The 22,386-nt window shown below is 40.7% G+C and overlaps 1 protein-coding gene across 4 annotated transcripts in view; it reads left to right on the top strand.

The window, feature by feature from the left end:
- LOC131371192 (receptor-type tyrosine-protein phosphatase mu-like) overlaps positions 1–22,386 on the top strand; it is a 209,321-nt gene that overhangs the window by 151,502 nt on the left and 35,433 nt on the right. Inside the window, exons 15-20 of one of the 4 annotated variants that reach the window (XM_058419037.1) lie at positions 1,277–1,412; positions 6,583–6,612; positions 12,624–12,775; positions 13,692–13,766; positions 14,151–14,177; positions 16,364–16,605. In XM_058419037.1, coding sequence (XP_058275020.1) covers positions 1,277–1,412; positions 6,583–6,612; positions 12,624–12,775; positions 13,692–13,766; positions 14,151–14,177; positions 16,364–16,605 — 662 coding nt within the window. The remainder of the gene's footprint in view (positions 1–1,276; positions 1,413–6,582; positions 6,613–12,623; positions 12,776–13,691; positions 13,767–14,150; positions 14,178–16,363; positions 16,606–22,386) is intronic. The other 3 variants (XM_058419039.1, XM_058419038.1, XM_058419040.1) reach the window with 3 other exon arrangements.

Raw genomic sequence — 22,386 nt, 5'->3', positions numbered from 1 at the left:
GGTCATGTTCATGGCAAATGCCTTATGACCACCTGCTTAATATTATGTTGGTCCCCTTTTTGCTGCAATAACAGCCCTGACCCGTCATGCACTGTGTATTCTGATACCTTTCTATCAGAACCAGCATTAACTTCTTCAGCAATTTGAGCAACAGTAGCTCGTCTGTTGGATCGGATCACACGGGCCAGCCTTCTCTCCCCACGTGCACCAATGAGCCTTGGCCCCGTCCATGACCCTGTCGCTAGTTCACCACTGTTCCTTCCTTGGACCACTTTTGATAGATACTGACCACTGCAGACCGGGAACACCCCACAAGAGCTGCAGTTTTGGAGATGATCCAGTCGTCTAGCCATCACAGTCTGGACCTTGTCAAACTCGCTCCTTACGCTTGCCCATTTTTCAGTTTAATTCTGAATACAGACTCAAATATTAATATCAGGGGTAGTTCAAGTGGTTAAGACTCTGGGTTGTTTATTGGAAGGTTGGGATTCAAGCCCCAGCACTGCCAAGCTGCTTCTCTGCTCCAGGGGCACTGTATAATAGCTGCCCCTGCGCTCTGACCCCTAACTTCCTCAGCTGGAATATGCGAAGAAAAGTATTCCACTGTGCTGTAATGTACGTTTGGCGATAATAAAGGCTTTATATTTGACACACTAAAGGAAGATGAATAAATGAACCCTTCCACTCTCCCTACATACCTGAGAAATAAAAAAGCTGTTCTTATGCACTTTTCATCAGTAAAAACCTTGAAAGTAAGAAAAAGACATTTCCATCTCTGAAAGAATGACTTGTAGAGATTTAAAGTTTAACTTAAAAATACATTTATATGAAAAATCCATAAAAACACTTTGTATTAAACTATTTACTGCTCCAGCCTTTAGACTTTACTTATAATGAAGTTTTGACTAATCAGGCTTTTCTAGGATATAGCAAAGGAATGATGAAATCTTTTCCTGTGGAAATTCTACACACCATATAGATAGATAGACGTGTTAGATAGAGTTTGAAAAAGTATCCTTTTAATTAAATTTTACATTGGCAGACCTTTATATATTCAAATATTCACTCCACACCGCTTCTCTTCTGCTAATTTGACAGTCGTACACCAGTTAGCGAGCGTCTCTGTGCTGCTGTCACTGCCAGAAAAATCTCAGCACTGAGAGATTTTATTGCCAATTAATGTGCAAGCCATTAGCACAAGTCTTTACTGGGTAGCTATTAATTCCTCCCAATTCCTAATAAGTGAGCTGAACTTTCACTTTTGTCATTTTTTTAGGGTCGGCAACACATAAACCGAACGCGGTGGAGCCGGAGAAACAGACTGACCACACGGTGAAGATCGCCGGCGTGATCGCCGGAATCCTGCTCTTCGTCATCATCTTCCTCGGCGTGGTACTTCTCATGAAGAAACGGTAAGCATTGAGACATACACTTAATATATATATATATATATATATATATATATATATATATATATATATATATATATATATAATAATATTACGTTTATCCTCATATTCAGTTAAACACTCTGTGATCTAGGGTTGGGTGATATGACAATACAGTAACGGTATGTTTCTCTGTTTAGTGATATCTCTAAACATCCCTTCCTGAAGTAGGCGTGGTCTAAACTGCAGGGGATTTATTTATTTATTTATTTATTTATTTATTTATTTATTTATTTTATTAAATATGAATCTTACTCCTATGCTGCTGGAAACCCTGAGAATCACTGAAAGTATTCTCTAGTACTGCCAGTGATTTTGTCCAATCAAAATACAAACAAACTTTTGCCCAGGAGGTTAGTAAAGACGAGTGTATGCTGTAAATACTGAGCATGTTAATGATCATGGCCTGAATCAGATGACGTGCAAAACTTTCTTCCAAGCTTTAAAAAAGAAATAAATATTTCTTTCTGTTTTATCTGTATCTGTATATGTTTCCAGCGTATCATCTGTTCTTTTCCAGATATTACGTGTACCTTACGTGTCAGTGTCAGTTCAATTCAATTCGATTTTCAATTCAATTCAGTTTTATTTGGATAGCGCTTTTAACGATGGACATCATGTCTCAGAGCAGCTTTAAAGAAGAAACAGAACATTAGAAAAATAGTACAGAAAGATCAAGATTAAAATTATACGAAAGTTCAGGCTTAATATTAGACAAAAGTTCAAGATTAAAATTAGTCAAAAGTTCAAGATTAATATTAGAAAAAAGTTCAGGATTAAAATTAGACAAAAGTTCAGGATTAATATTAGACAAAAGTTCAGGATTAAAATTAGGCAAAAGTTCAGCATTAAAATTAGACAGAAGTTCAGGATTAAAATTAGGCAAAAGTTCAGGATTAAAATTAGGCAAAAGTTCAAGATTAAAATTAGACAAAAGTTCAAAATTAAAATTAGACAAAAGTTCAGGATTAATATTAGACATAAGTTCAGGATTAATATTAGACAAAAGTTCAGGATTAATATTAGTCAAAAGTTAAAGATTAATATTAGACTTATATTTAAATTTATTTGTATTTATCGCTAATTAGCAAGCCTGAGGTGACTGTGATGAGAAAAAAAAACTCTCTTAGATGGTAAGAGGAAGAAACCTTGAGAGGAACCAGGCTCCCAAGGGAACCTGATCCTCATTTGGGTGACATCGGAGTGTGATTATAATTCATTATAAACACCAGAGAGTGTGATTATAATTCATTATAAACACCAGAGAGTGTGATTATAATTCATTATAAACACCAGAGAGTGTGATTATAATTCATTATAAACACCAGAGAGTGTGATTATAATTCATTATAAACACCAGAGAGTGTGATTATAATTTATTATAAACACCAGAGGGTATGATTATAATTCATTATAAACACCAGAGAGTGTGACTATAATTCATTATAAACACCAGAGAGTGTGATTATAATTTATTATAAACACCAGAGGGTATGATTATAATTCATTATAAACACCAGAGAGTGTGACTATAATTCATTATAAACACCAGAGAGTGTGATTATAATTTATTATAAACACCAGAGGGTATGATTATAATTCATTATAAACACCAGAGAGTGTGACTATAATTCATTATAAACACCAGAGAGTGTGATTATAATTTATTATAAACACCAGAGGGTATGATTATAATTCATTATAAACACCAGAGAGTGTGATTATAATTTATTATAAACACCAGAGGGTATGATTATAATTCATTATAAACACCGGCGAGTGTGATTATAATTCATTATAAACACCGGCGAGTGTGATTATAATTCATTATAAACACCGGCGAGTGTGATTATAATTCATTATAAACACCGGCGAGTGTGATTATAATTCATTATAAACACCGGCGAGTGTGATTATAATTCATTATAAACACCGGCGAGTGTGATTATAATTCATTATAAACACCGGCGAGTGTGATTATAATTCATTATAAACACCGGCGAGTGTGATTATAATTTATTATAAACACCGGAGAGTGTGATTATAATTTATTATAAACACCGGAGAGTGTGATTATAAATGATTATAAACGTTTTGAATAATGTCCTTTCTACAGTCATATACAGTCAGTTAGCCAAAACATTGTGTTGCATATCTATCACAATAGAATATTTTTTGTCATATCGCCCTTCCCTTTGTTAAGCTGTGTCTCGAATATTTTGAACACTTCGTGAGCGAGCTACTTAGAAGATGGAGGAATTGGCTGCAGCGAACATTCGGAGAAGCCTGCTCGAAATTCATTCAGAAGTCTGCGCTAACCTCTTTTCACATAACAGTGGCATTTCTAACCCGGTTTATCATAATCACACTGAGACGCACTTTATGAAGTGTCCTGTATTTTCAACACAAGCATGAGGGATTTTGAATACAGCTATTAATAATAGATTTCCACACCAGTTTCATTTTTGACCCACGGGCCACTGGATTGTCGGTGTGATGATGAATAATTAATCAGACTTCTTTAAGTCTTTTTAAAATGAGTTTATAGCAGCTGGATGGAGAGGCGGATTTTTTATTTTATTTTTAAATGACAGAGAGCGAGAGAAAGAGAGAGAGAGAGAGAGAGAGAGAGTAAAAAGAGAATTTGTGTGAAAACAGCACGAGAGAGAAACTGGGGGAAAATGGAGATGAGAGGGAAATGGTGATGAAAGCTATGGAGCTACAGAGTCAGTGGTTAGCTGCAGGCTAGTTTACATTAGCCTGGTCCCTTAAATCCCTCTATCAGAATCTAGAGGTCTCTAGAGTCAGCCTGAGAAAATATTCAACTCCTAACACACACACACAGTTCTTTGTATTTGTTTTAGATTAGCAGGTATCTTTCAGCTAGCCTTCAATAACAGGAAGTGCTGAACTGAAAGGAGTGCCAGAGTTAATATCAGCTCCTCATTACAATAACCCCCGCTGCCCTCCTGCACTCCCATCCCCTGTACAAAGCTAGCTGCATGTACACACACAGTTTATTAGTCGCATTTATGCATTAGACATGCAGGGGGATGTCTTAAAAATTTCCCTCCAGCATTAGCAACACCTCTCCCGGCGATGCCGGAGCCACGGCGAAGGTTATGCTCACTATGCACAATCCTTTTAATTGAATTCTGCTCAATATAGCTTAATCAAATGAACGGGCGCGTTTGAATCTGTCGGTTTAATTAACTGGATTAGATTAGAAATGGAAGTGTGGTAGGACATGCTAATCCTCATGTTAAATCTAGACTCCTAGTTCAATTGATATTACCATTTAGAATCATGCCCACGAGACTCAGTGCTGCTCAGAATGCTGAAACACGAGATCTCCTCTCGTCTACCTGTTCACACACCGGCCCGTGTCACCCGAGGAGTACGAGGAGGAGGAATATATCAGAGACACGCAAGCCTTGGCGTGTTCAAACGCTTTTATTCCACTTTATTTCCCTGCGATCGAATGGCCCAGCTTTATTTGATGAATCCCTGCACAGAAAAGAGCTTTAAAGGATTTCCAGCAACCTAATCTACTGAAAATGTACTGCAGCATATGTATGATTACCATACGAGAGGATATTGGCACATTTCCCTGCACTGAAATATAATTCTCTTCTAAAGGAAGTCTAAAGGCAGTTTATAGAGATGGTTCTAACACACAGAATGATATAATAATAAGCGAGAAGTGATACTGAAAGCCTTCTCAATTCTATGCAAATTAGATGTAAGTGATAAAGTGACAGATCCAGGCGATCGGATTGAACGATTCCTCGGACCAATCCCGTGACACGTGGTCGTCCTTTCCTACTTTTTTCCCCTGCTTACGACTTTAGTTCCCACCTGAAACTAAATTCATGTACACTGTGTGACTTCTCATTGAGTGTATAGAGGGGGAGGGGGGGTGTTAGCTTTGGTGGCTAAGATGTTGGACTAGTGATCGAGTTCGAATCCCAAGTCCACCAAGCTGCCACTGCTTAGCAAAGCCCTTAACCCTGAGTTGCACAGTTGTACAAAACGAGATAAAAATCTAAGTCACTCTGGATAAGAACGTCAGCTGAATGCTGTGAATGTAAAAATGAATGAGAAAAATAAAGCTTGGAAGGAGGTAGCAGAGACTTTGGTGAGCATACACAGGTAGTAAACATTGCTCGCTTTGCTAATTCGCTAGTACAAAAGCCAGAGTAATTACACTTTACACACAAAATTGGTGTGTAGAATTGTATAGTGAACCGTACTAATTAGTAATTCTAAAGCACTCACAAGCAACAACAACAACAACAACGATACTCCACAGCCATAGCAGACAAACTACATGCAGCTTTTCGCTCGCTAGCGTGTCTTTCTTTATGTGACATAAAGCTGTCTCTATCCAAATTTCCAGCACAACTATAACAAGCTAAAGAAGGTTTCGCGGCACAGAAATTGATCAATCGAGATCAAGATTTAGGCCGGAATCTACACACAAGTGAACAACTGCTTAATCAACTGCCCTTAGAATTCAGTTATACAGCCGGAGAATTTCGTGCCAGGAAAATGTTTGTGCTAAGCCTTCCGTATTCTGTCTAGCTATGCTGTGCAAAGGTGCGACTAAAAAAAAAAACCCTATTCACATAAAGCTTATTTTAAACGTTTGCAAGTGAGATTTCTTTTCAGAGGCACGTCTCGTATTCATTAAGAGTAACGACTCCTTTTTTCACCTTCTTTTTATTTTGTGTGCGTCTTATTTTCCAAACGGCGAAGCACAAGTTGGTCGAATCGATGCCCCTAATTGGCATGAAGTAAAAGTTTAGTTCTGTGACAACATTTCAGCTGTAATACTTTTGCACGATGACTCTCAACTATTTAGTGAAAGATTTGTAGTGTATTTTATCTGTAGCGAGCATGCCTGAGACGCCTTTTCCGCAATCACCGTAACTCTCTCGATCACAAGGCCAAATCTCTCTCTCTCTCTCTCTCTCTCTCTCTCTCTCTCATACACGTATGCCACCATGTCTGCTTTTGTTCATCTTTATATCTCTTTTTCAAGCATTAATATTTTTTACTTTTTCTTTCCTTTCATTCCATCCCCCCCCTTCCCCGTCCACTGCTTATACCCCACCACCACCTCACTCGGCAGAAGAACCTATCACTCCTACACTTATTACCTGTAAGTAAACACCTTTGTACAATGTTAGTGCATTTGCTCTTTTCCAACAAAGACTTGTACGCTATTCCCTGCATGATTAGACGTAGTTCTTCTACTACGGTCCTTCTGCAGACAGGCATTTTATAGCCTATGTACATATTAATGCTCCGTATCTGAAAGCTTCAATTAAATATCATGCTTTGATTCGGGTTTTTTTTTTTTTTTTTTAGATTATAAGATGGCGATGAGAGTAAAATTAAGTCAATTTAAATATTACGTAAAGTTACTTCATTTGGGAAAATTGGTGAATTATTTTTGTAAAAGATTTGCAAAATTTGTTACTGAAATGCCTGTCTTCTCACAAGCTTGGAGAAAATAAAGGACCAACTAATTTTACATCTGTTTCATCTTTGTTCTGAGAAACAAACTAACACACGCTCATAGTGAGGAAGCTAACTCTTTTGCTCTGCCTGTGACCAACTGGTGAGGGAAACTCCGATGCTTTTTTTTTTTTTTTTCCCTTCTTTCTCCCCCTCCTCTTTGGGAATTCTGTGTAATCTCTCTGCCGGTCATCACAGGCACGAGCAAAGCAGAATTAGCCCGTCATCTCATTCCAACCCCTGGCATCCACATCATCACTTCTGATGATTTATTTCATTGAATCTGTTATTTCATCGTTCTTCATCAGTTTTTTTCTCCTGCATGGTTCATGTTAGATGCATGCTGATTTGACGTCGTTTGTCAGACTTGGTGATTGATGAATGACTGCACTACACTGTTTTGTTGTTTACCATTCCTGCATGCGTGCGAGTAACCTGAGCGCTCCCAGAGGCGGAGAAAAGAAGAGGGAGAAAGCAACTCGGTGCCTGCTGCTTCAGGAGCTGGCTGAAACTCATCCCGCCTATTACGGCTGATAGCTAGAAGCTTGGCGCGGGTTTGACGTTGGTGGGGATGCACCCACGTCGAGTGCGTGCCAATCACACCTTCTGTTTTCTCAGCTTCTTCCCAAGAGCTGGGAGCGAGATTGACATGGCAGCCTCCTTCGTCCCAGCCAGCGGTGTAGCTGATTGACATGTGTACGCTGTTCGCCGAGGCCCAGGGAATGCTGGGAAGGATGCGATTAGGAGATGTAACTGGGGGCAATAGGGCTGTGGCAGTCGTGCAGTGCAGGGGTTAAAGAGAGACGCCTAACAAGAACAGAGGCAGCCTCCTCTTCTGCTGTCCGATCCAATAAGAGCGAATGGTATTGGGATCTGCGCGCTGGCACTGCGAGTGATGGAGCGTTTAGAGGACGCTGCCCAGCTCTCGAATACCTTCATTAAGCGAACATGCTTTAGCGCCGAGCCACAACATACACCACACTAATTGGAACAAGGCAAGCACATTTGTTTCACTGACAGCCTGAGCATGCTGATGATGATGAGAGAGAGAGAAAGAGAGAGAGAGAGAGAGAGAGAGAGAAAGGTGGGGGGGTAGAGGAGAATGTCAAAAAGCATCTCCTCATATCCATCTCTCCGTCCTGCACCTTGCTCACTTTAGCTTGGCTGGATCAGAGCGAATCCTCTGTCTGTCCCTCAGCTCCTCTTCAACAGATAACAAACTCTTCTCCAGGATAGAACACCCTGACCTTGCACATATACACCCCTCACACCTAATATCATTCCATACAAACACACACACACACATAGAGCTTATCATTAAACAAGAGGCTAATGAAGTAGAGCCGAAGTGTGTACAGAGAGAGAGAGAGGAGAGAGAGAGAGATTGAGACGAGAAGCAGCGCTAGGTTAAAGTGGGTGGGTGTGAGACAGCTCATGATGGAATTGGAGAAAGAGCAAAGAAAGAAGATATAGGAAAAGAAAGAGACGTGTGAACTTAGTTCACCACAGAAAATGGAATTAGCCGACTGTGGAGAGCATGAGTCTGAGAGGATGAGTATGAAAAACAGAGATAACCCCCCTTTCCCTCTATCTCTCTTTTCTGCCCAGGTGAATTAAGATCTAGCTCAGCTCTCAAGGCTTATCTCCCTGTCAGTTTATACGCAGCCTGTTGTTTTGCCTTAGTGCTGTTGTTCAACTGCAGGCTGAACAACAACTCCGAAACCTCATAGTCTTCACTATTTTTCTTTCGAAAAACTTTGAGGAGCAAACTCTGGCTAGTTAGAGATGGCGTCTCGTAGGGATGGAAGCGAATAGGAATACATATATCTGAACAGTTAACGTTCTAAACGGATACAGATGAACGGTTTTCCTGGTTGAGAGTAAAAGTCTGGATTGGATCTCAGTGTATGCAACTTGAAAAGTGGAAGGTTTTTGTTTTTGTGCAAGTCAGATATAAAGCTTATAAGTGCGAATGAGCGGTAAGATATCAAGCATAACGGTCAAAGAAAGACCACATTTTAATTTAGCTTTCGTTCATTCATCCTTAGTCACTGCCTGGTCAGGATCACAGAGGTTTAAAATTAGCATAGTAGTTTGTTTGTAAAAAAAAAAAAAAAAAAGTATCGTGAACAGGTACAGCCGAAAATTAAACCCGGAGGGATTCACCAGAATTTACAAATCATGCAGTAAATAAAAACAATTCCAGTTTAGGCCACGCCCACTTCAGGTATAAAATTCCAATACAGGAGCATTAACCAATAGCCTCTCATGATATACATATGTTGTATTTTGATTATGTAGTTCAGATGATTATATGCTCTGTCCTTCAGTATGTCAGTAGTTTTGGCACCCAGGCAAGAAGGATAATGATATTTAGCACAGATGCAGTATATACATTAACACGTGTAGAGAAACGCTAAGACTCCAGTCCTTTTGATTCGATTATTATTCTTCTGCTAGGCTCTTAGAATAAGATAACCGGTCCTCTGGCTAATTAAAATGAATTATACATTGACAATGATGTCATTAACGTCTACAGAAGGCAGTAATTATCCTTTTAAACGCTCGCCTTTTTTTTTTTCTCTTAAGACCATTATAATTCAGCTCACTCGTCTTCAACGTAAAGCTCCCTCATGTTCCAGACCAGCCTTTGACTCATAACTCAAAGTGTCTGTTTGTCTTTGAGTCAGGCTTTTACTCTCTGCTGGGTCTGACTCATCTAGCATGCTACCCACTGTTCTCCTGTTCCATGTGGCTATAATGGTCATACTTTTGTTTTGACTAGATCTGCTTACAATAAGCACGAACACAATCGCCATTCCACATCCTACAATACTCACACCGGTATTCGTTTCGGATCAGAGCCGTAAATGAATCCGCTCGTGCTGAGCGCCGACGGTTTGAAAGATTTTTCGAAGGTATTTAGGCAAAATGTTACTATGTTGGAAAGCGACACCTCGGGTTGAAAATAAGGGTTCGTTGCTGCTTAGTTGGTTAGGAAAGAAAGGAAAGTGACATCGGGGAAGTGCACACCAGGTGGCTTCTGTTGTTTGAAAACACATTACCAAATTGGCAAGACAGCACTGAGTGAATCATAATTTAAACGAGCGGTGTGTAATTTTTAGAGCCCTCTGCTGTATGTGAAAGAAATTTCAATGTCGGTGAACACAATAACACAAGCTTTTCCTTTTCTCCGATATGACCTCATCCTTTGTGCTTGGAAAAAAAACGTCATGTATACTTTGAGTTTAATCTCAGGGCCGGAAAGAAGTAAACAGAGACCTGAAAGCCATACGACAAAATTACAGTAAATAATATATTACATTACGTTTTCAATTTGAAATCCTGAGAATTTAGATGCATTCAAAATTCTAATCTAAAAATGTCGTGTCCCATTCCGGTCGCTCTAAAGAGAACTCCCACGATGGAAAATCCGAGTTTGGGAATATTTCTGCAGCGCTGCATTGCTGAGGGTTTTTTCTCGGAGCTGTTGTAGTGTTAACACATGAACAACACGTTTTCTCTGTTGCTCCTCTGCTCCTTTTAAATGAGCTCTGAATGAGGGAGTGATTCATTTTGAGAGCCACGCTCAGCATGCGCCGGCGCACAGAGCATTCCCTCCATCCCACAGCTCTCCGTGTCGCCCCCCCCCACCGCCAAGCAAACAGCAGCAGATCTGTGGGTCCCACGCTGCTAACCCCACAACTCTCTCTCATTTACCACACACACAAGCAGAGAGGCGAGAGAGAAACACAGAGGAAGGATGTTGATAAAGTAGGTCCTCTCTCACTCACTCACTCACTCACTCGCGAGAACCCAGTCGGATCAAGTTTTCAGTTACAGCACATTCCCGATATTTCCTCTCCACAATCCCTCTCTGTGTTTCTTGTTCTTGTTCATTCTGATTTTTGCTTGGTGCAAAATCACAGCGAACTCTTGTCACACTCGCTTTTGTGGTAACTGTTCATTTATTAGGCTCGTGCAGTGGTGTCGGATCTAGGCTGCGGGGGAAGTGTCACCATATGGTTATGGCGCGTGCGCTAAATGAAATAAACAGGATGGAAGAGGGATAACGGCACGCCGAGCACTCTTCATTAGCCTCTCCCTGTCTTTCTGTCAAACACAGCCACAGGTCACACAGTGAGGGGCAGATACTCAGGAGAGGACCCAGCTCTCTCATGTTTATTACGAGTTCATCTTTACTGTACATTACAGAATATGTTATTTGGGGAAAACAAAATATACAGGAACAGGATTTTTTATTAACCTTTGCAATATTATTGGGAGATCCTATTACAAATCCCATACGTTCATGACCAGGAGTTAATAGTCTGTGCTCTTAAGTGGGAGGGATGGTGTGTTTCCACTCCTCTGTCAATCAGAGCAACACCCAATCTTGTGGAAGAGGGTAGATAGCCTCTGATATCTGTGATGCAGCATGAGCAGCAGTTCCAAATGATGCTTCACATATCTAAGAGGAAGCACATGGTCTGGCTGGAAGCTGACCCCCCCCCTTTTTTTTGTACCCAAGGGTTTCATATGGTTCGAATTTTTTTCTAGTTTAGGCCACGCCCACTTTGGGTAGAAATCTAAATATAGCACTATTCAGGTACTGGCGTTGTGTTCCATCCCTGAAGTCCACGTATCCCGATTTGTTTTTAAATGGATTCAGATCTGCTGTAAGTAGTTTGCAGTAGTTATGAGAGCAATAAGACTGCAGGTCTCTCTCATCAATCATGCTCGATATTCGATCCAGCGTTGCCCGTCGCTTTGGCTTGGCAGACGCTCAGTGTATAATGTGCTCTGCGGCTGGTACAAACTTCCAGCATGACCACTCTTTGTGGTTTGGCGTGACTTTCTGCACTTCTCCAAATCATGTTAACGTCTATCCCTTGAGGACAAAGTGCTCCAGATCTCATAGCCTCGGGCCTGGAGCCCCTCCCATCGCTTAATTCCGCTCCCACAGATTGGACAGATAATTTTACCTCATTTGCATTTCCTTGCGTATCAGAGCCTCTGGAAAACAAAGGCTGCTCAACCAAATTAGCGTCTGATAGGTATGGATCCACCAGAGCACAATTCGATTAGGTCTCCCTCGTCTTCCTCTCCCCAGCGACAGCCGTTTGGCTTTGCTTTGCTACCTGATACACTTGCTGTGGTATTCATTCCTTTCATTTCCAAGTCAGCAATGTGCATGTATGAGATGAGCTACAAACCGCACGGAGAGAAATAGTGCTTTTGAAGCTGTATTCTTGTAATTACAAAGAGCCTGGATCCCAGAAGGGTCTTGGTGGGGTATTGATTGTAATTATATTAGAATTTAATTGTGACTGTTGCCTCTCCCTCTCAATCAAGCTCAGATCATTATGTCTTCCATTGTGATTACTCTAATGCTGATTTGCCCTGTTGATTAGTTCAGGGTTCGAATAATGCTCGTTTGATTCCTTTTTAGTTGTGTGCACTAAAATGCGTTTTGAATCTTTTTTTTCCAGTTATTCATTGGATTTCCATTGACTTGAGTGGAAACACAGGATTATATGTATTTGTGCAACATACCGAGGATTTTAGATCGAGACTTGAGATTTTTTTAGAATGTGCTTTGATGGCAAAAAGAGTTCAAATCTGTTTCGGCTGTCTTTCCTTTTTCCAAAGGAAACTGGCGAAGAAGCGTAAGGAGACGCTGAGCAGCACTCGGCAGGAGATGACGGTGATGGTGAACTCCATGGATAAGAGCTACACGGAGCAGGGAACTAACTGCGATGAAGCGCTTTCCTTCATGGACACTCACAACTTGAACAGCCGCTGTGAGTCCACCTGTATTAAGGTCACACACACACACACACACACACACTGAGACACCTGTTGTCTTATCCCTGTCCCTCAGACGTGTCCTCAGATAGCTGTCTGTGATGCGGCTTTAGACGGATTAATCGATCCGTTGACACTGATGCCGGCTTTGCTGTGTGTGAGTGTGTTAAGCTCTGCTAACACAAACACAGAGCCAGGACAGAACTAACATCTGACAGAGCACAGACTTACTGAACTTTTGTTAATACACACACAGGACAGTTTCTTTTTTCACACTGGAAAGCGTCCATATCAACAATGACACAAGCTTTCTTTTTGTACAGCATACTCTTATAAACGGTTACTATAGAAACAATAACCTATGTAAATGACTTATCATTCAGTACATTTAAGGTTTTTTTTTTTTGTTTGGAAATGGTAATGGATTCTATTATAATCATAAACCACTCAAATAAAGATGTTAAAGGCCCCCTGAATGGCAAATAGTTTTGTCCTGATTATTGTGATTAAGATGCTTGTGCATTCACAAGCCAGTTATTTAGCCAGAATCAATTAAAGCTGCTAGATAGACAGCGTATTAATTTAGGGACTATTACTATTATTATTATCTGATTACATAGGTCACCGCTAGTGCATTAAATGAAAGGTACAATGTGCACTAATGAATAATGTAAAGAACGAGAAGTTAGGAAGCAAGTGTTTATTAAACAGGATATACAATCAGACTGGGATAAGTATCAGAGCTTAGACAAGACTTTCATGTATAAACTGGATCCTTGACCCAGAAGTGGTACAGGAAGTAAACAACAATATTCTTATAAACAAAATGTGTGCTAACAGTGCTTAAAGTGATACAATTTTCCAAGCTCTGTTTTTTTTTTTTTTTTGCATGTTGTGTGTGTTGCCCTGTAGCTGGATCTTCTCCCTGCTCTTTAACGGTGAAGACAAACACACTGAGCACAACTCTACCCAACTCCTATTACCCAGGTAACAGCACACACACAACGCCTCTCTATTTAGCCGCTAACAGCAGTTAGCAGAGTAGCAGTCTGTGACTTATCTGTGATTAGTCTTATGAGAGAGAGCACACATGTATGCATCACCAGCAATGTTCTACTTAAGTGACCCTGTGTCTAGCGTCCAAGTTTGTCAGGCAGCCAATGCTAATATGGTATATTCTGTCTTCTCTCTCTCTTTCTCGCTCTCTCTCACCAGTTTAAATATTTTTATTCTCTGAAAGTGGATTCGTTGTAACCATGCTACTTTTTCTTCTCTTCATCTCTCTCTCTCTCTCTCTCTCTCTCTCTCTGTGTCATCTCTGATTGGCCACCACACCCTCTCGCTTCTTAATTTACGGTTAACGCCTGCCAGACCCCTTTGTGCCCACTGCCATATTAGGTGAGCGAAACCTTTTTGTTCACACCTCCCATACCCACTGTGAATATGTTCATAGAGTCATAGGACAGGAAGACACTGTGTTTTGTAGTCATTGTAGTGACAAAGATGGCTGCCTCATTTCCATACCTGCCTGTTGCTTCCCTTCCTCCCTCCTTTTTCCCCGTCAGCAGGCGGGGCTTCACTCCATCCCATCTGCGCTGCATATCGTGCGTGTGATGTCACATCCTGTCTGACTTCTCATATGCATGGACAGACATGTGGACTGGATGTGGGGGGAGTGGACGTTAGGGCGGGGCAGAGGGGAAGGGGGGGGGGGGGGTGTGGCCTTGTTGCCATGGTTGCAGCAGCTTCTTTAGCTATCCGTACATGAGCTGAAGAGAATAATTAAGCCAAGTGAAGATATGTGTCACTTTCTGATGTGTAGCTAAAGAGGAGAGAGAAAAATAAACCAAGCTTATCATTGGCCCCCTCTCCCTCCACCACCCTCCCAAAGCAACCTCCTCTTCAATTCTTTTTAAAGTCACGCCTGCCTCTAGCTAGTTCCCACTGCCCCACTTGTTTTTGTGTTCCTCTTTTGCTAGTGTTTATTCATTTATCCCATGATGAAATAGAATAATAAAGCAACCTTCTTTTTTTTCTTTTTTCTTCTCCTTACTCTATTACAGACTTTTACACGAAAATGTGCCCCTAGGTTTTTGCCGTAATGTTACGCTAACATAATGGGAATAGAACATAAAGCGATGTTAAAGTGCATCTTATTAAATATTAAAGGATGTTGGCAAGAGTTGTATAACTAGTAGTTTAGAGATTTGATGCTGTTCTGTAGTGAATTTACCTCAGCAAAAAATAAATAAATAAATAAATAAATAAATCTAGCTTAATGAATGATTGGGGGAAATGCATTTACATCACCAGGTTTCCTTTTAATGATTTTTGTTTTGTTTTTTTTAGCGTAAATATAATGAACCAACCAAAACACACATGGCATACTCTCTATAGTCTGTTATATGTATCTATTTTGAAATTCATTTTCAATCCTTTTTCGCTGTGTGTCCAAACTCATTCATCGCCCTTTTGGATGACCTTAGAGTCCTTTAATCTGCACCCCGCTATCACAGGCTTTCAGGCTAGCGAACAGAGCTGTAGTGTGCCAGTGCTCTTTGGTGTATTGTTGCTTATACCCTGTCTCCTCTCTCTTTTCCTCCTCCTCTCTTTCTCTCTCTCTCTCTCTTTCTCTTTCTCTCTCTCTCTCTCTATCTCTCTTTCTTTTTCCTCTCCTCTCTGTCGCTCTTTCTTCACATTTAACCTCTAATGTATCTGCTTAAAAAGTCCCCATTAATGGTAAGTTTCCTCAGTCTGCCTCTTGTTTGGGGGAAGGAGGTTGTGTGTTCCATTAAAAAAAAAAAAAAAAAAAAAAAAAAAGGTGTCCACCATTCGCCCCCCCCTCCCGCCCCCTCCTCCTGTCACACATACACCCATATCACCAACCCAGTGCCACCATGTGCCTCGAACTCGCATGGCATGTCACAGCATCAGCGTCCGAAATGTGCCACATCACCTTAATTTTGAAAAGAAAGTTATTATTATTATTATTATTATTATTATTATTATTATTTATTTTGTTTTCTTTTTATGAAGGGTTTTTTTTTGTTTCCGTGCTTGTGTCGTGCACAGGAAGTACATCGGTCATTGTGACGTCACACATCCACCTCATGCTTTGCTGTGTTCTGACAGTGCCTGTGCCTCATCGTGTCATAAAAATGAATTTCAGATCCAGAGAAGCAAATGGCTCATAGATGTGAGAGGTGAAATTATTTATAGGGTATAGAGAAGATATAGGAGGAAATTAATTATAATAATAATAATAATAATAATAATAATAATAATAATAAATTAAGATCTAAATGCAACGTGTTCCTCCCTCTGCATCCACTCATCCACCCCCTTCCCCTTCCCCCGCAATGTTGTTTTGTCCAATCAAATTTATATCACAAATGGACACTTTCTTTTACAGTGCAACTTTTTTCTTTTCTTTTTTACACAATTTTACTAACTACCGCACTATTCCACCCTTATTCCATGTTATTACATAGTAACGACACTGTAAAAGACTGTGTTATGTGCGTCATTAACACGCGCTCAGAGTCTCACCGCGTTCGATCTGCCCTGTTTCTTCTCTCTTAAAGACGAGACGCAGACGGTGGCCAGCGACACCAGCAGCCTGGTGCAGTCTCACACCCACGCTCACTCCACACACTCCATGCACTCCACACACTCCACGCACACACACTCTCTCCGCAAGCGCGAGACGGCAGATGTGCCCTATCAGACGGGTCAGCTCCACCCGGCTATCCGCGTGGCCGACCTGCTGGAGCACGTCACCCAGATGAAGTGCGCCGAGGGATACGGCTTCAAAGAGGAGTACGAGGTAGCACCTCAGTCCGTCTGCGTCTGCGTGTGTGTGTGTGTTTCTGTCATGTCTCTCATTCCAGTTTTGCGTCATGTTTTGCCTTTCTGTCTAACACACATTGCTTATGGATAGTTAATGCGCTCTTTAATGATAAATGTATTAAGTTGTGTTTTCTTTCTGCTTCTCCCGCCCACTTTCATGCTTAGCATTGTGTAGTGTGTGTGCTTTTGGAGTTTTGCACTGAGTATGCCAATGCCAATGCCACACACACACACACAACACACACAGGAATCCCATGAGAGCCTGGTTGCACCACTCTGGCAGGCTGAACGCTGTGAGGAAGAAGCACACAGCCTCTAATGTGTGCACTGTTTCTCTCAGTCACACAATCAGGACTCTGTTATCACAAGTCATGTATTACTCTGAGAAAATCCACACACACTCTACACACACACTCTACACACACACTCTACACACACACACACACTCTACACACACACACTACACACACACACTACACACACATTGTACTGAGACTGGGTCTGACACAAACACTAAACTCTATCAGTTACACTGAATATTGATTTAGAGACGGAAAAAAACATACACACAAGTCCTCTTTTTCATTTCTTTTAATTTTTCTTTTCTGTTATTTTTTCTTTTCTTTTCCTGTTTTTTAATTTTGTCTCATCCTTTTTCTTTTCATTTCACCTACTCTTCTCTTCTTTTCTCTTCTCTTTCTGTTTTTTTGTCTCTTCTCTCTCATTTCATCTTGTCACCCCCCCCATTGTCTTTTATTATTTGGTTATTCTTTTAGTAGCATCTCTTCTCCTTTTGTCTCTTCTCTTCTCTTCTCTTCTCTTCTCTTCTCTTCTCTTCTCTAATCACGGCGTTTCTTCTCTTCTGTGTCTCTTCTCTTCTTTTCTTTTCTCTTCTTTTCTCATCTCATTGTATCTCTTCTCTTCTCATTGTGTCTCTTCTCTTCTCACGGTGTCTCTTCTCTTCTATTCTCTTCTTTTTCCTTTTCTTCTCTAATCACAGTGTTTCTTCTCTTATGTGTCTCTTCTCTTCTCACTGTGTTTCTTCTCTTCTCTTCTCTTCTCTTCTCTTCTCTTCTCTTCTCTTCTCTTCTCTTCTCTTCTCTTCTCTTCTCTTCTCTGCTCTCCCCTCCTCTCCTCTCATCACCTTTTCTCTCCTTTCACCCTCTTCTCTGTTGCTTTCCTCTTATCTTTTTTTTTTTGTCTTCATTTCCTTTCTTCGTATTTAGTCTCTACTGTTTTTTTTTTATATATATTACTTTCTTCAGGTCAGTAATAAGTCATTTTCAGCACGCGAGTATCAGAGAGGCCGAGCTGGTAAATAATGTATGGGCTGTGAGTGTCACCTATGTGGGATGGACTCGGTGTGAGATGCCCCGGGCTGTAGACGGCCTGCAGGCCTGAACCATAATGGCTTAAGGCACTGCAGTAGGGCAGCAGAATCCTTGACACTGTCCTCCTACACAAACACAATACAACATACACACATTTAAACACACATTAAAAAAAAGAAAAGCCTGTTGTCTGCTTTGCCATAGCCAGGAGCGCTGATATTACAGCGTGTGTTCTACACCTTTTGTATATTCTACTCATCCTGTACCCGTAGCGTAATACCCCTGAGTGTGTGATTTCTGTTGTGCTAGTGGCGTTATGTATGCTGAAATTGGAAAAAAAAGCACTGTTCTCCCCCCAGAGCTCTTCACTCACACACTGTCTCTCTCTGACCTCTCCTCTTGTGGTTCTGTACGTTTACTATGGATCAGATCAACGAGGTAAGCACACACTTCATTTGGTTCATATTTAAAAATGTCGAAATGTGTGTTAGCCAGTTTTAGCGATATTGTGCGTATTGAAACAGATCTGTGTCCACTACATGAAAATGTTTTCAATATGAAAATAAAAATGACCTCAAATGCAAAAAATGGGATTTTTTTGTTTATAATATTCACCAAAATGGTTACACAGAGCTGGCTTGATGCCCGAGTTTCAGTTTCTCACATGATTATCTTGAGGTTTTAAAGAAGATCACGATGACTGGCTATGAGGTTTGCACAATTAGATGAACACAGGGTCGCATAAAAGTCGCATAATATCTAGTGCAAATTTAATATAACTGTGACGTAATAATCATGCTGTGATTTCAACAGAGTCAGCGTTAAGATTTCACCTTAAACCATCCGTTTAGATAGTTTCGGACTGTATCGGTTACAGTGCGAAACAGGATTAACCAATCAGAATCAAGCATTTCTCCTGTTTCTGTTTGAAAGTGCAAGAGGTTTGGTACAGGAGGAGAAAATCAATATTCACTTGATACGATTGATATTAAAACTCTTTGACTAAGAGAATAACTAATAATAATATGCATTCACACTATATTGGGACACCCCTCCAAATCACTGAATTCAGGGGTTGGGCTTCGCCTCTAAGTTCCAGTGAAAAGAACTCAAGGAGCTTCAACATACCAAGACATTTTGGACCATTTCATGCTCCCAACTTTGTGGGAACAGTTTGGGGATGACCCCTTCCTGTTCCAACATGACATAGAGGGGTGTCCCAAAACTTTTGCCAATATAGTGTATATCCTAAATTAAGATATTTCTCTAAAGCCGCATTGTGACAAAGCTTTACACATGAAATTGAATGGGATTAAAGCAACAGTGGTGTATCACTGCAACCTTCATCCAGTTCCAATCGGGTCTTAATCGGAGAACGCAGTGATAAAGCCAAAGTTAGATTTGGAGTTTCCTCTTCAAATCTGAACAGCAAAGAAGAAAATCTCACCAAGGGTCTTTTTTTTTCTTATTCTTCTTAAAAACTCCCACATTTTGCTTTGGAGGTCATTTATACATTTGGTATCTTAGTGGTTAAGGGGGGTGTTGTAGCTTAGTGATTAAGGGGTTGGACTACTGATTGGAAGGTTGAACAAAACCCTTAACCCTCAATTGCAAAATGAGGATAAGGGCATCTGCCAAATGCCAGAAATGTAAATGTAAATTTCCAGAAAAAAAGCTGATTCCCAGTAGTTTGAAACGGCATTGGTTCTGTCACGTCATGTATAGGGTATGAAACATTTCCCAAACAGTGCACAGACACATACACGTGAATGTGGAACACCGACGGTGTCCTTTCGCCTCACGTCCTCATCCTTTCCCATTCAGCTCCAGTGTGATACGTGACTGTGACATGTTTTGCGTCCTCCCGTCATCTCGCCGCGTGACTGATGCTAACGATTAATGATACAACACCCATGCGAATGCTTTAAGTATGCCATCATCCCGTCTCGCATGCTCCTACTGTGGCGTGCGTGATGCTGAAGCATGCGAGATGCAAGAACAGATGTCACACACACACATTGCTTTACGTGTTTGCTGTCATTCCAGCTATCTGTATTTCTTATTTGAGACTCTTGTGTTCGCTTCATACTGATTTCTGCATGTATGCCATGATGTAATGAATGTAATAAGGCTGAATTATGGAGGGAGATGCACTGATGAGTCATTGTGATTATTTATGAGTCCGTTTATCACGGGTCATATTTTGAGTCTCTGGGGATAACAAATCGGTAAAAATTGTGATCATCATCATCATCATCTATCCACTCTGAATGACTTGCATATTAATTTGGTAAGGACATTCTTACACATACAGTACACTGTGTAGCCCTGGCTTCATCTGAACCTAAAGAAATGATGCAGCAGAGCTTTAGTGCTTAAGTATGTCTCGCTCTCACACCTCATCATTTCTGTATCAAAGCTTAATATGAAGCTCAATACCGTCGCTAACTCGTTAAGCCAAGTCTCTGTCGTGGGACGGATCTGGAACGTTGATGCAAACAGTCTCCACTTCTTCAGCGTTAGATTTCTCATTAATATGATGTTGAATGCCGGTGAGTGAAAACAGAAGCTCTTGTTGTTTTGTTTGTAGGCTCTGACCGCCATCAACATGTTTTAGATATAATTTGTTGACATTTTTACTCTTATTAAATCACTAGTATAAAAATATTTCACACATACGTACACACATATATATATATATATATATATATATATATATATATGTATATATAGAATGTGTGTGTTTTATAACGCAGCAAAAAATCTATTATTCAAAACAAGCTGATGATACTGAATCCACATGATTGACATTTGCAGCAGAAACACGAGACAGATCTGAGCACCTTGAGCTAATTTGTCTGGATATCTGTTTGAGGTTATATAGCCCAAAAAATAAATAAAAAATGTTGAAATCCCTCAACAAAAAGATCTTTTTCCTCAGTCGAGCTAATGATAACCACCCATATGCTTATCATCTTCTCCCCAGTGAGTACCACTTAAAACTAAGGCATCATTAGTGAAGTTTTTTCACTATGAATTAATTATAGGAAATCATATCAATTATTCTGTTTTGCCTGGTGTTCTGCGCGAGGCGGCATGTCGAATTTAAACGGTTGTCACTCTCTCCTTCTGTTCAAGGGCCATCTTTGAATTTGTGTCAAAATTGTTCTTTCTCTCCCTCAGTGTTCTGCTTTCAAAGAGGAGGAGTGTTTCAACCAAAAGCACCCAGCATAGTGAAAACTGCAATTAGGACACAGATTTATTTCCGTTGCAGGGTTGTAGAGGAAGAAAGAGACATAAAAAAAAAAATGGCGGAAACCAGTCACAAAGTCATAATAGACGTTATTTGATGTTTGTCTTCCACCTTTTTCAATCGCCTTTCCTTTCTATTTTACGTGTAACCCTTTCATGCTTGGTATAGGCTTATAGACAGACAAAACAGAACATGTAAATCAGCTCTGTCATCCAATCAGGAGCCAAGGATTAGCTGTGCTCTCAGAGTGTATAGGTATACTCTCTCTCTCTCTCCCTCTCTCTCTCTAAGGTAGCAAAGATTAGCTGTGCTCTCAGGGTGTATAGGTATACTCTCTCTCTCTCTCTCTCTCTCTCTCTCCCTCTCTCTCTCTAAGGTAGCAAAGATTAGCTGTGCTCTCAGGGTGTATAGGTATACTCTCTCTCTCTCTCTCTCTCTCTCTCTCTCCCTCTCTCTCTCTAAGGTAGCAAAGATTAGCTGTGCTCTCAGGGTGTATAGGTATACTCTCTCTCTCTCCCTCTCTCTCTCTAAGGTAGCAAAGATTAGCTGTGCTCTCAGAGTGTATAGGTATACTCTCTCTCTCTCCCTCTCTCTCTCTAAGGTAGCAAAGATTAGCTGTGCTCTCAGAGTGTATAGGTATACTCTCTCTCTCTCTCTCTCTCTCTCTCTCTCTCTAAGGTAGCAAAGATTAGCTGTGCTCTCAGAGTGTATAGGTATACTCTCTCTCTCTCTCTCCCTCTCTCTCTCTAAGGTAGCAAAGATTAGCTGTGCTCTCAGGGTGTATAGGTATACTCTCTCTCTCTCTCTCCCTCTCTCTCTCTAAGGTAGCAAAGATTAGCTGTGCTCTCAGAGTGTATAGGTATACTCTCTCTCTCTCTCTCCCTCTCTCTCTCTAAGGTAGCAAAGATTAGCTGTGCTCTCAGGGTGTATAGGTATACTCTCTCTCTCTCTCTCTCTCTCTCTCTCTCTCTCTCTCTCTCTGTCTCTCTCTCTGCTGTCAATCACAGAGGCACTAGCCAATCATGAGCATCTGTTAGCACATGTATGCGAAGGATGGCAGACAACACTTTCCTCTGTGTATGATGCAGCATGAGCAGAAGGAGGAAGTACATGTTAGCAGTCACCTTCCTCAGGGTTTAGGGGAGAGCTGGGCGGTGCGTGGGAAATGGCAAGT

This window comes from Hemibagrus wyckioides, linkage group LG20, assembly GCF_019097595.1.
Source record: "Hemibagrus wyckioides isolate EC202008001 linkage group LG20, SWU_Hwy_1.0, whole genome shotgun sequence".
Lineage (NCBI taxonomy): Eukaryota > Metazoa > Chordata > Actinopteri > Siluriformes > Bagridae > Hemibagrus > Hemibagrus wyckioides.
Note: the sequence above shows the minus strand (reverse complement) of the source record. Positions and strands in the feature narration are given on the sequence as shown.